At 39.2% G+C, this 13335-nt stretch overlaps 2 protein-coding genes across 3 annotated transcripts; one reads left to right on the forward strand and one right to left on the reverse strand.

Annotated features, from left to right (window-relative positions):
• The first annotated feature begins 1346 nt into the window (after positions 1 to 1346).
• Positions 1347 to 9464, forward strand: acsl4a (acyl-CoA synthetase long chain family member 4a). Of its 2 annotated transcripts, none has more exons than XM_040119436.1 (15): positions 1347 to 1456; positions 3000 to 3435; positions 3527 to 3704; positions 3788 to 3897; positions 4382 to 4520; positions 4652 to 4802; positions 5195 to 5318; positions 5545 to 5616; positions 5785 to 5924; positions 6017 to 6189; positions 6281 to 6355; positions 6473 to 6661; positions 6859 to 6973; positions 7782 to 7939; positions 8119 to 9464. In XM_040119436.1, the coding sequence occupies exons 2-15, from the start codon at positions 3079 to 3081 to the stop codon at positions 8274 to 8276; spliced, it is 2139 nt and encodes a 712-aa protein (XP_039975370.1). In that variant the 5' UTR covers positions 1347 to 1456; positions 3000 to 3078; the 3' UTR covers positions 8277 to 9464. The 2 variants fall into 2 exon arrangements, with proteins under 2 accessions (XP_039975370.1, XP_039975371.1); XM_040119437.1 differs by lacking the exon at positions 1347 to 1456 and adding an exon at positions 1481 to 2611.
• nxt2 (nuclear transport factor 2-like export factor 2) lies at positions 9447 to 12688 on the reverse strand. The gene is made up of 4 exons (XM_040119439.1): positions 12514 to 12688; positions 12266 to 12352; positions 10212 to 10356; positions 9447 to 9768 (listed from the first exon to the last, which is right to left on the reverse strand). Exons 1-4 carry the CDS (start codon positions 12526 to 12528, stop codon positions 9584 to 9586), a joined length of 432 nt encoding a protein of 143 aa, XP_039975373.1. The 5' UTR covers positions 12529 to 12688; the 3' UTR covers positions 9447 to 9583.
• Positions 12689 to 13335: the final 647 nt, after the last annotated feature.

A 13335-nucleotide genomic window follows, 5' to 3' on the forward strand; every position in this document is an offset into this window, starting at 1 on the left:
TAATTGTTAATTCCACGTGAAATGTTCAAAGTTTTTTTTTTTAAATTTCCACTGAAAAATATAAACAATTAAAAGAAAGAAAATAATATTGCTACAATATTGCTTAACCGGATAAAATGATTATCAGTGATATCAGTGATAGTTGAAAGTGACTTTCGGCACTTTCAGTTCCTTTCTGGGTTCCCATGGAAACGTTACTCCTATTTAATTTACCAACCACTTGAGGGCGACATCGACCCAATGAATACATTGGGGCTGAAGGCACATCCCTTGTTCATATTCATATGACATATGCGTATTTAACTTTCTTTCTTTATTCTAATAATATTTAAACTCACTGAAACAAAGGTGTTGGAATGTGTAAAATATCAGTGTTAAATGTTAAAAACAACAGATGATTATGATCAGTAAAGCTTGTATCTTTCTTAAAAATACAATTAGAGATCAAATATGTTTATTAATTTGCTAATTTTATTGAATGAAACTGTCTTTTGCTTATTGTTATTTCCTGGATGTTTGACCTTCACTGTGCAGATTAATGTATGTGCAGTGTTTGACACTAGAAGGCTTTTTTGTTCTAGCATTCATCTCCTGTTTTGTTTTCACATACTTCTGCTGTGCTCACCTTAAATCTAAGTTTTAAGACGGGTGCATACGACCATGGACCAGTATCCAGTTAAGTGGAAACCTGAAGCTTCCAGCGCACATAAACCGAAAATGGACTTTTAGTGAAGCCAGACACATCTCACAAAATGTTTTACAATGAGAAATATTTGCACATTCATAGACTGTAGATAATAAGATTAATGAGGGAGAATGATTATATGTAACTAAGAATTTTAACTAGGTAACTGATTTGTTTTATTTTTATTTTATTCTATTTTATTTTATTTCTTGTGGAAAAACAATATCAGACAAACATACTTTAAGCAGCGCTTTTTTAGATGTCTTGAAAAATGCCTGGAAGGTATCTTTAATGTACTTGCAAGCACGGGATTCATTTACGACCTAAATGTATAAATATATAGTGTGTTAATATGTAAAAAAAATTACATCAGTGTTTTCTTTTCTGCAGCAGTATCAATGCAACATATACAGCAGAGTCAATAGAATTACTGTATTTAGACTACAAAGATGTAAACAAAACAGTTTATGCAATATACACAGATGTAAATCAAAAATACAAATGACCAGTTTGAACAAGAAAGAACATATACACCAACACTGCAATGCAAATAACATCTAAGAACAGAGGCTGTACTGACTTCATGTAAGATATTTTTAATATAGCGGATACATAGGGGCAAGAAAAACGAGGGCAAACCCGCTTGGGCTGCTCATTGGTTCAGAAATATGGAATCAGATGACGTAGTGGTTCCGGGTTTCTAGGTCCTGAGAAAAGGTAACTTTCGGTCATTTCTAGGCGGTAGCGACACGACTGTTTTCACAGCTGAAGGTAAGAATGCGACAAGCCTGCCAGTCAAACAGGGTATCACTCTCTAGCTTGCCGCTGTAATCTCATTACCTCCTTTATCCGTTTGTAGATTTATGTTAGGCTTAATTTGTGTTGGCAGTATTGAATGGGTTTTAGCCACATCCTCAGTAGCTAACGGTAATCAACTTGCCGATGATAGCTGTGCCAGCAACGCGTGGCGGCTTTCGTCATCGTCTGCCGTCCCGCTCCTCTCCCATTGTCAAGTTACCGCTACAGAACGTATTAACAAAGATCTTTGATTCACCTCGTGTTATGTTATCCTATTTTGAAACCAGCCAATTCTGATAAAAGTTTCGCTTTCAATATAGCTTTTGTTCCAAATACGTATTTAAATGTTTTTAAGACGTTCTGGTGGTGAACTTGGTCATTCCCTGGCATACGATCGTCTTATCTGTGGGTCGAATTAGCAATATTTGCCCAAAATGACTACTTTATGTTGCCATGGAAATAACTCATTCAAACGGTTTGAGTGTAGGACAGGAAATTTGGGCTATTAGCCTCAGTGTAAGAACAGTTATTACGTCAGGTACGACAGTTTGGTGTAATTCCTTTGCCTCAGGCATACCGTTGTTTTGAAACCGTATGCTTCTGTTATTTATTCAGACCCGGAAGGGAGTTTGCTATATTTGCTGTCAAGCACGGGGATGTTATTTATTTTTAACCGTTTTCCGCTGGTTCTGTCACTTGGGAGTTATTTACTATGAAGAGTGCAACACTGAGTCCCGTCATTTGTAACTCCTTCATCTCCCCTGCGCTGTGAGGTTGTTCGCGAGCTGAGCTTGACCTAAAGTGACCTTTCACGGAACACAGTGTGGGGTGAGGCTCAAGGGTATTGTCATTGGTTTTCCACAGCTCGATCCCCCTCAGCATAGCTCATAGTGTGGTCAGCGGGCAGTGGTCAGCCTAGTCAGAGGGGCCATGTCTCATCACTGCTTCATGCCTCCATGACCTCTCAGATAACCCACTCTTTATTGCTGAAAGGCTGACGTGTGTTTGGACGCTACAAGGGAGGGTCCTCAAACTATTGAAACACACCCTTCTAGGAGGTCTCACATATAACTGAGCTTTGAAAGCTGACAGACATACAGAGGCTGTTCTATGCAGAGTGAAAAGGAGGTGAGTCTCACACGAGTGCTGAGTGTAGTTTTTTTTTTTTAATGAGAAGTGTTTTATCAGACTAACGTTAACCAACTTCCTCTTCAGGCAGCTGTTGGCAAGTAATCTTGGGGGTGAACATCTGTCTTTTTTTTTTTTTTAACTTTTGACTTATGACTTGTTAAATGCTTTGATTAATGGTAATTATTTCATACGTCCTTGATAAATACACTTTTCTCTGATAGTATTTTCTTTTTTTCCAACTTTAGGTATAACGTTGAGTGATAGTGGACCAAATATTTTCATGTTACAGTTCTGGGATTCTTAAAATAGTCTATTCTGGGAGCTTTTCTCTCTCTCTGACTTCCCATCTGACACAATTCTCCTTACGCATATCAAAAATCTTTAGGACCAGCGGACCAAATAAAACCAGTGTGACCACTACTGCTGCTCGCTTCCCTTCCCTACATACTCTACCAGAGATTAGCATGGGTCTCCAGGCAGACTCAGCACTCCAATCGATCCTCCTCTTTCCAATCCATCTTCTGGTATGGCTGTACTCCATCCTGTCCTTCCTGCCGTGGTACTACATCACCGGTGCCGGGCAAAGAAAAGCTTTGTCCAAGCGGATAAAGGCCCTTTCCACTTCAGGCTGTGCTGAGGGGCCATACCGCTCTGTGGATCACTTCGACAGTCTGGCCAGGGAGGACTTCCCAGGCAAGGACACTCTGGATAAGCTTTTCAAGCATGCTGTGCAGCGCTTTGGACAAGCACATTGTCTCGGGACCCGGGATATTCTGAGTGAAGAAAATGAGATTCAGCCCAGTGGAAAAGTATTTAAAAAGGTAAGGATTCCCATTACTATATATTTTTTGGAGAGGGATACTTGTGAGACCAAAGATATCTGATGTTGCAACTGACTCTTTCTCCTTTAAGCTGATCCTGGGCGAGTATAGATGGCTGTCCTACAATGAATTGGATGCTGTAGTCAGTGAGTTTGGCAGTGGATTGGCAGCTCTCGGACAGCAGCCCAAAAGCACCATTGCAATCTTTTGTGAAACCAGAGCAGAATGGATGGTCACTGCCCAGGCATGCTTCAGGCGCAATTTCCCATGTAAGGATATTCCAGTTTGTACAGTACAAGATGTTAACTGACAAAGTATGAATAATGTATTAAGTGTTTTGTATTCACAACAGTGGTGACATTCTATGCCACGCTGGGAGAGGATGCTATTGCATTTGGACTGAACGAGACTGGTGTTACACATCTAGTTACCAGTGTGGAACTGCTTGAGACTAAACTGAAAGTGAGTTAGTTATGCATTTAATTATTATTAAATGAATGATCTGCAGTGTTACTGTATACTTGTATTTTCAAGCTGGTATGGTTTACTACGTAAGGATGGATTAAATTGATTAAGGCAGTTACTTTCAGCATATTATGCTTGTCAAGCCATTTTTAAATTAGATGCAACAAAATGTTGTCTGTGTGAGGGCAGATTAAGTTTATAGAAGTGTGCTTTACACGAGCTCTGTGAATGGATTTGATTAATATCCTTGTATTTCTCCAGAATCCTTACTTAAGATAAGACCAAAGGGGAATTGATGTAATGTGTAGTAAAATACTTTATATTAATATGATAACATCTCAAACAAACTGGCAGGTCAAGCTGCTGCTCATTGTAAAGATCATTTCAATGGATATGGACCTAGAAATTCTTCTTAATAAAAGGATATCATGTGACTGGGCATTCTGTTTTGATACCAGTGTTGTCCTCTCTTTCTGTCCAGAATGTGCTTCCACAGATCCCAAAACTGAAGCATGTGATCTACTTGGACCCGAAGAAATCGAGCACGGAAGGCTACCCAGCGGGACTCTCTATCCACAGCATGCAGGCTGTACGAGAGCTGGGCAAGCTGCCTGAAAATAGTGTGTACTTCTTTGACTCACCTTGGTTGTGCTTTTTTTTGTGTGTGTGTGTGTGTGTGTGTTTGTCAAATTCCAAGTTGAAATCTCTCACTCGTACAGTGTAAGACAATAACTGCTTGTTTGTCCTGCAGTGGGGAGGGCAATTGTGAAGCCCAAGCCCTCTGATTTGGCTGTGGTGATGTACACCAGTGGCTCCACAGGCAGACCCAAAGGAGTCATGATTGTCCACAGCAACCTGATTGCAGGAATGACAGGACAGTGTGAACGCATCCCTGGACTTGGGTGAGTTTCAGAATTGGTCAATATATAGAGTATGAATTTGTATGATATAGTGTGCACAGCAGGATTTCTTTTACCATTCTCCAGGACAGGGTTCAGCTTACCCCAGCTTCACAGCTCTTTCTGATAAGCACATCTCTCCAAAGCTCTTATCTATTCCACATAAAACAACACTGGCCTAGAAAATGCAAAGTAGATAACAGCAGACAAAAGTAGAATATTATAATATAATATACATATATTATATCAATACATGCTTGGGCAGTATTCCAGCAGCAGAATACCCACAGAGAACTGTACATAAAGATGGTCAGTGTGAAAGCTGGAAAGGGAAACAGAAGATGTGTAGTGGCTCCTGCCTCTAACCTTTACTCTCTCCCCCTGTGTTCCTGCAGGCCTAATGATACCTATATAGCCTATCTGCCCCTGGCTCATGTTCTGGAAATGACAGCTGAAATCTCCTGTGTCACATATGGCTGTCGGATAGGCTATTCATCCCCCCAGACACTGTCAGACCAGGTAATACCCAGCACCAACACCACATCTTATGTTGTATCAGTCAGTGTGTTTTGCTACATTACTTTATAACCTGGCTACCTGGGTGTGGTCACTAATACTGGTCTACACTATTACAGTTAGCTTAGCTTAGTCATTGTTGCTGTCTAATGCTGTTCAATGTAATGTTATGTAACCTGTAACCTTTTTTTTCTGTTTGTTTGTTTTTTTTACCCCGTCTTCCTTTTAGTCCACTAAGATAAAGAAAGGAAGTAAAGGAGACTGCTCAGTGCTCAGACCCACCCTGATGGCAGCTGTGCCAGTAAGAATCCAGTGTCATATATTCTTTCTTCTGTCCATTACTCAAGACTCTGCTCTCCTTCTCTCTGGTTTTCCTCTTCTCTCTGTTTGCTCAGTTTCACACACGTTCTTTTGCTCATCTACTCGTCATCAAATGTATAAATTAATCCTGTGTGCTTTCCTCTAAAAGGAAATTATGGATCGCATCAACAAGAATGTGATGAGCAAAGTGCAGGAAATGAATTTCATTCAGAAGACACTATTTACACTGGGCTACAAATATAAACTAGAGCAGATCAAGAGGGGCTATGATGCACCACTCTGCAATACGTAAGAAACCACTATGCTTCCTTCAGTGCCTTTAGAAATGTGACTTTGTTTGTTCAACTTAATATCAAACACACAGCCATCTGTCTTTGCAGGCTATTATTCCGGAAAGTCAAGAGACTGCTGGGAGGACAAGTGAGGATGATGTTGTCAGGAGGAGCCCCCCTGTCCCCAGCCACTCAAAGATTTATGAATGTGTGTTTCTGTTGTCCAGTGGGCCAGGGCTATGGCCTCACTGAAACCTGTGGAGCTGGCACCATTACAGAGGGTAAGACAGGATTTAAAGTGTAGAGAAGAGAAAGAGAGTATAGGTGGGAAATTATATCAATTTAATTAAGATATTGTCTCTTATTGTACAGTTGCGGACATAAGTACTGGTCGTGTTGGAGCTCCTCTTATTTGCTGCGAGGTCGGGCTCAGAGACTGGGCTGAAGGTATGGCTGAAAAACATGTTGGTACACGCTGTACTTACAGAGCAGAATGAGAAGTATTTATAAAATTGCAGGGTAGGTAGTTGTTATTTCACTAATCCATTTGCCACTTTATCTCAGGTGGCTACACCGGCAAAGACAAGCCGAACCCAAGAGGGGAGGTCCTGATTGGTGGTCCCAATGTAACCATGGGTTACTATAGGAATGAAAGCAACGATCAGGACTTTTTTGAGGATGACAAAGGGCAGAGATGGTTCTGCACTGGTGATGTAGGAGAGATTTACCCAGATGGCTGTCTACAAATAGTGGGTGTGTATATTCTCAAACCAGTTACACGTAACTTAGGTTCTCAGCTAGCATCTGATGGTGTTTGTAAAAGGCAATCCTTTCATACTTAACTGCATAGCCCTAATTTCCAATCAATGTGGTTGTAACTTTTGACAGGGAAACTGTTTGTACTTGTTTTCACGATTAAGCTCAGGTACCATTTTTATATTCTCATTTAGACCGCAAGAAAGACTTGGTCAAACTGCAGGCCGGAGAGTATGTGTCTCTCGGTAAAGTCGAATCCGCGCTGAAAAACTGCTCTCTCGTAGACAACATCTGTGCTTACGCAAACAGGTGAGTACGTTTATTTCATTTATTTAGGAAAAGGTAAACAAACAAGGAAACAGGCTTTAGAGTTTTTTCCATATCTGTATGTAGAAATACATGTGATGTACTGTACAAAGCATTTAAAGTCACAGAAAACTTCACCACCAAACACCAAAATCTGACACCAGGATAGTTAGATGAAAACAAAATGGATGACTAGATACATTAAGGTTAGGAATTAGTGAAATCCTTCCTTCCACATTTTTCCAAAGCTAAACCAGATGAACTGGATCAGTGTCAGGTATGGGGTCAAACCATCAAAGTTCTGACTTTTACAATGCCTTTCAAAATCTCAAAAGACCTTCTACAGAGGATATAAAGAAAAATTAGAGCAATTAGGTGTAAATATATCAACTTGCCTATGGAAAGACGGCCTGAGATTTATCCATATACTGTACGTTCTATTAAAGCCAAACACTGTTTGATCCAATTCAACATTATACACAGATTTCGCAATACCAAAGACGAACGTCATACATTCTTTCCAGATGTCTCACCTCTGTGTGATGCATGCCAGTAAAATACTTATGCACTCTGCCCAGAACTACAGAAGAACTCGCTTGAACTTTAACTTAAATAAGCGCTTAAGGTTAAATTAACACTTTCTTTCGGCACTGTCTTTGGAATTACTATTTTAGCTTCCAGTTTTGTATTTTGAATCCCACTTCAACTCGACTTCAAGTGATTATCTTAACTATTTTAAATGTTCAAACTGCACATTTTCAGCAGTGAGCCCGACCTCTATCAACCTTGTTTCTAATGTTCATCCTTACAGTGACCAGAACTATGTGATCAGCTTTGTGGTGCCCAACCAGAAAAAGCTGACAGAACTGGCCAAACAGAGAGGCATAGTGGGAACATGGGAAGAGATCTGCACTCACCCCGACATGGAAAGAGAAGTTCTGAAGGAGATCAAGGTCGTCGCTGCTAACAGTAAGAGCAGACCATGTCTTCTCATTATCTTTACTTGTATGCGTACTTTTTACTTCCATCCTTATCTCCACCTATATATGTTCTTTTTGTAAGAGCAAAAGAGCAAATTATTCATTCCACTATACTGAGGTAAATGTTGGTGAGCATCACTCTTCTCTTCCTCTTCACCTTTCTTCCAGTTAAACTCCAAGGATTTGAGATTCCAGTGAAAGTGCATCTGAGTCCTGAGCCGTGGACCCCGGAGACTGGTCTTGTCACAGATGCGTTCAAGCTGAAGAGGAAGGAGCTGAAGAACCACTATCTCCACCACATAGAGAGAATGTACGGGGGCAAATAACTTCGACAGTTTCACCCAAGAGTCCCGGTTTTCACCATTGCCACTGTTTTCATCTATAAATAATTTTCCTGGTACTTATTTTGGTTTGTCATGCTGTTTGTGTACCACAGACGTCCAAATGAAAATGTCTTTGAACAGAAAGTGAAGCTGTAGATAGTTGTAACTGTTGATCCATGTGTGCTGCTTTTTGTTGTTGTGTGTTGAAGTTTTGATTGTCAAAGAGATGCACTGAAGTGGCAACTCTTATTCCGTAAGAAGGGTTTGAGGCCATTATTGAACTCAACTGCCATCCATTCAAATCCGCTGGCACTCAGTTTGTAGCTGATTTAAAAAAAAAAAAAAAAAGTACCACACTCCTCCATATATCTGATGCTTTGTTGTTACTTCAGTTGAAAATATTAACAACTGTAATCATCGCAGATGCTTATAAAGCTCTTTTGTAAAGTTGGAGTACTGATGTTACTGTGCCTTCAGTCTGCAGCACTTGTGTAGTAAAGCGGAAGTAAGTGGCATCTATATAAAAACAAATAGTTTGTGCATTTGTTACAAAAATGGCTAAACTGCCATGTTAATGTTTACTTGAGGCTTTAGGAAAAATATCCCCACCCAGACATACACTGACATGGATCATAGAGAAAAAGTTACTAATGATCATGTCTGCATATCCGTTTTTTTTTTTTTTTTAAAAACCAGTGTTTTATTTATTAATTTTTTGTTGTGTCAGTTTTTCCAGAAAGACCAAAATGTGTAAACACAAATGACTCAGGAAGATAAGCAAATGTTTTAATATATGAAATTGTCCAATGGGTTGCTTGTATAGAAAGCACTTCTGTCTTGTTGGCACCCTATTTATTAAAGCGCAAGCATGCTTAACTACTACTTACTAACATGCTTTTAAGTATTAGCTATAGTCAGAAATGGTATACTGTAATACTGTGCGTATTTTACCTCAGTTAACAGGTTAATGTACAATTTGGTATCAAGTTTATCTGAAGTTAAGTATGTTCATTTTACGATTATAGGAGTGTTTTCTATGTATTTTTCAAAGTGTTGTGTTGACGAATTTGGACGCAGACATAGACAGTCACTTTACAGTTGGTTGTTCGGTGATCCTGTTTGTATTATATTGCTCCGTCATTATGATCACATGCCGTCTTCAACATTTCAAAAATAAACATCTTTTTATAATCAGTCTTGTATGACATTTTTTATTTTATTACCAAAAAATAGAAATAAACCAACAGCATCTTAATTTTCAAGACGGTGTGTGTTGACTGTTCATACATAAAGCTTAGATGGGGAGAGCCTCAGCTGTTCCAGTCTTGAAATCGGAAACAGTCGCTAGCAATCTTCCAAACAGGCTGGTCATTGTTGGGTGAAGCCTGAGCTGTTAAAAGAAAGTTCTGGTTGAAGAAACGCTGTTTGTTCCCTTCAAACTTGACTGTCCCACCAGTCACCACGAGCAGTGTAGTCTGGCCTTGGGTTGCTTGTTCTGTGAATGAAGAAAGGGTAGACTGATGTTAAATTACCACACTTTCAGTAGAACATCACGTTTACATTATAGACATGGATACTTAATATGACTTGACATTTTAATGCACAGTGTATTATAGAATATTACTACCATTGTACAGGTTACTGTATATATGGCAGATGTAGTATAGCTGAGGTATCTAGTATAGCTGAGGTATCTATCTTTAGTCTCCCCTTTTCTCTATTTATATTTATTTTTCTAGTCTATTACTTTTTATAATTTAGCTTTTAATCATTATTATTAAGTATTATTTGTTGCCTACCTCCTTTTTGTTGACTTATGTGAAGTAGCCGCCGCAACACTGCAGTTCCCCTTTGGGATTAATAAAGTACTCTATCTATCTAAACACATTTGAGAATCACCAAAAGTATTTGAAAAGGCATTGTGTTTGTCCCACTAACCGTGAACTGGCTGACAATCCAGCGTTTGAACCTGGAACTCGCTTGATGGCAGCGACTCAAAAAAGTCGCCCAAAGCGTCCGGCCCTGACACGGCGTTGCCGTTCCACACCAACGTGGCCTTGTCCAGGTAGAGTCGCGTCAAGTTCTGAGACATAGGAGCCAGTAAATAATGACAGTTAAGGACAAGACTAACAGCAGCAATGCCATAGTGTCTGCTCCACAGCCCGACCAATACTGGATTTTGAAGGCCAAACTGATACTGACATTTTAGATTTAAAAAAAACAAAACCAAACAAACATCAGATAACAATCTGTTGAAATTTATTTTTTGACAAGCAAAAAATATTTTGGATAAGGATCGCTTAAATTTGATTATTACAAAAATTCGATCAGGATACAGCCATGGCCAAAAGTTTTAATACCCTTAAACCTCACTGAAATAATGCTCTGCTCTTCCTGGAAAGTGTCTCTTTTTTCATGCATGCCTTCTTGCCTTTGGTTTGAATAAGACAAACAAAAATGTAAAAAGAGCTGAATTCTTGCTTATTTTACAAAAATCTTTTAAAATGCCCTGAACCAAATTATTGGTACCCCTTAAAAGTGGTAATGAATAAAGAGAATTTAGTGATATTTCAAACAGACTATTGTCTTCAATTAGTATCACAAGTATCTTATGATCAGTCATTCACTGCATTTAAATGGAGAAAGTCCTCATTGTGCTGTTTGGTATCTCGTGTGCATCACACTGAATCAATGTAAAGGCTACAAGACCATCTCCAAGCTTCTTCATGTTCCTGACTATAGTTGCTAATATTATTAAGAAGTTTTAGGTCCATGGGAATGTACAGAAAGGGAGTTTGAATGGGGGAAAAAGAACCAAGAAAAACATAAAAATAGATACATTCTGATCCCCAAAACTAAGGTACAACAGTGTCCAATTGCACCATGCATCGCTTTCTGAATGAATGTGGGCTCCGTGGAGGAAGACCCGAGTTTTAAAACAGAAACATAAAAATGCCCGACTGGAGTTTGCTAAAATGCATGTTGACAAGCCACAGTGCTTCTGGGAGAGAGTCCTTCAGACAGATGAAGCAAAATTAGAGCTTTTTGGTAAGTCACATCGGTTCTACGTTCACAAAAGAAAAAATGAAGCTTTCAAAGAAAAGAACAGCATCCAGAAGGAAACATGGAGGCTCAGTTATGTTAAGGGGTAGCCTTTCTGCCTCTGGCACAGGGTGCATTGAATCTATGCAGGGCACAATGAAATCAGAAGATTATCAAGGCATTGTGGAGCGAAACGTACTGCCCTGTGTCAGGGAGCTCTGTCTAAGTCACAGGTCACGGCCTCTCCAACAGGATAATGGCCCAAAACATACATCTAAGAGCAGCCAAGAATGGATGAGAGGAAAAAATTGGACCATTCTGAAGTGGCCTGCTATGAGTCAAGAATCTTAATCCAATCGCACATCTACGGAAAGAGCTGAAACTTGCAGTTGGGAGAAGGTACCCCTCAAACATGAGAGAACTGGAGCAGTTTGTTCAGATGTGTGGAGATCTACAAAAAGCACTAGATTGCGGTGATTGCCTTAAAAGGGTGAGTTACAAAATATTAGGCTCCAATATGTTTTAAAGTAATTGGGGACATTGACAATTAAAAGCTATGTGTCTGTTCTCTGAAATATGGAACAGAGAATAGTGGATGCCACATACTTCTGTCAGTTTCAACTTATTTCAGGGAAAATTGTGGATTTTCTATTTTAAGTGAAGGGTACCAAGAATTGTAGCCTTGTCTGTATGTTTTGACTGGGCCTTATTATATTGTCACTACCCTCTGGTGAGCAGACTATGCATTACCGATACTGTATGTTACCTTAATCATATGAATAATAATTGTCTTATTACAGTCTGATATATACACCAGGACTAATACATCTAATAACCTTAAATGTCAATAATATTGTCCATGCATCTGTCAAGCTCTATTGTGCTCATTTGAAAATAAGCGGAGTGTTGATGTTTTCCAACTTAGAGAACAAAACAAGACCATTACTAACCCTTCTTTTCTTGTCCATGCAGTCGTAGTAAATGTTGACAAATTCTTCTGAATATCTACATGACTGGTCGACATGGGTCCTGTAATCCTAGTGTGAAAATCGAGAATTAAATGCTGACCATGATCGTCATGGACGGCAAGGGAAGTTATCTGCGACTGTTCGTTGTAAAAGGCGCACATTGGAAACGAGCTAACTAGCAAAACACTGGGCTAGCTGGTTGATTTCAGTAGCGGTAGTTTCAAGCTTACCAGCGAGTTTGCCATGTGTACAGATGTATGGATCGAAGCAATACTGGGCACTACTACAAGATGGATAGTGGCGGAGCTTTTCCAGCATTAAGTCAAGTTGCTCCCTTGTTCACTCAGCAGCCAACACGGCCATATTGTCGCATGTATTACTTCCTCCGGGCACCGACTAAACCTACCAAAATAAAACGCTTGTACTTGCGCTCAAATGCAATGAGGACCCTCCTAGTATGGCTTTCCATATCGCCTATTTTAATCAACAGTTCAACAAAAAAATAATTTATTAATATTATATATCATTAATATTATATATTGATTGAACAAATGATCAGGTAAACAGGGGCAGACAGTAACAAAGTACATTTATTCAAGTACTGTACTAAAGTACAATTTTGAGGTAATTGTAATTTACTTGAGTATTTCATTTTATGTTACTTACTTGTACTCCACTACATTTTATTTGACTGCACTTCATTTATTTTTCAACTAACTACATTAGACGACTTATTACATTAGACAAGATGGAACCGTTTTCTAGCACCTTTAGCTTGTGAGCGCTTACACAGAGGTACATTTTACATGATTTTAGTACATAAATAGAGAAAGGTTGACACAAACAAACAAAATAAAAGAATATACAGTAAATCTATATATTCTGTATAATCTTTACAAAATCACAACCACACAGGTTGATCTGGTGACCCTTTGGAGGGGTGGGGATCACTGGACTATACTAGCTAAATCTATATAAAGTAGTTAAAACTAGCTTGCCCTCATTCAGCTAAACATTCAAATGCTACTTACACACTGATACATCAGTATTAA

The sequence above is a fragment of the Xiphias gladius genome, chromosome 23 (genome assembly GCF_016859285.1).
Source record: "Xiphias gladius isolate SHS-SW01 ecotype Sanya breed wild chromosome 23, ASM1685928v1, whole genome shotgun sequence".
NCBI lineage: Eukaryota > Metazoa > Chordata > Actinopteri > Istiophoriformes > Xiphiidae > Xiphias > Xiphias gladius.

Coding starts and splice junctions, on each gene's coding strand:
- nxt2 (XM_040119439.1), bottom strand. Junction 10,357..12,265: donor GCATGGACAAGAAAAGAAGG/GTTAGTAATGGT, acceptor CCTATGTCTCAG/AACTTGACGCGACTCTACCT. Junction 9,769..10,211: donor GGATTGTCAGCCAGTTCACG/GTTAGTGGGACA, acceptor CTTCATTCACAG/AACAAGCAACCCAAGGCCAG.
- acsl4a (XM_040119436.1), top strand. CDS start 3,079: ATGGGTCTCCAGGCAGACTCAGCACTCCAATCGATCCTCCTCTTTCCA. Junction 3,436..3,526: donor GTGGAAAAGTATTTAAAAAG/GTAAGGATTCCC, acceptor TTCTCCTTTAAG/CTGATCCTGGGCGAGTATAG. Junction 7,940..8,118: donor CAAGGTCGTCGCTGCTAACA/GTAAGAGCAGAC, acceptor CCTTTCTTCCAG/TTAAACTCCAAGGATTTGAG.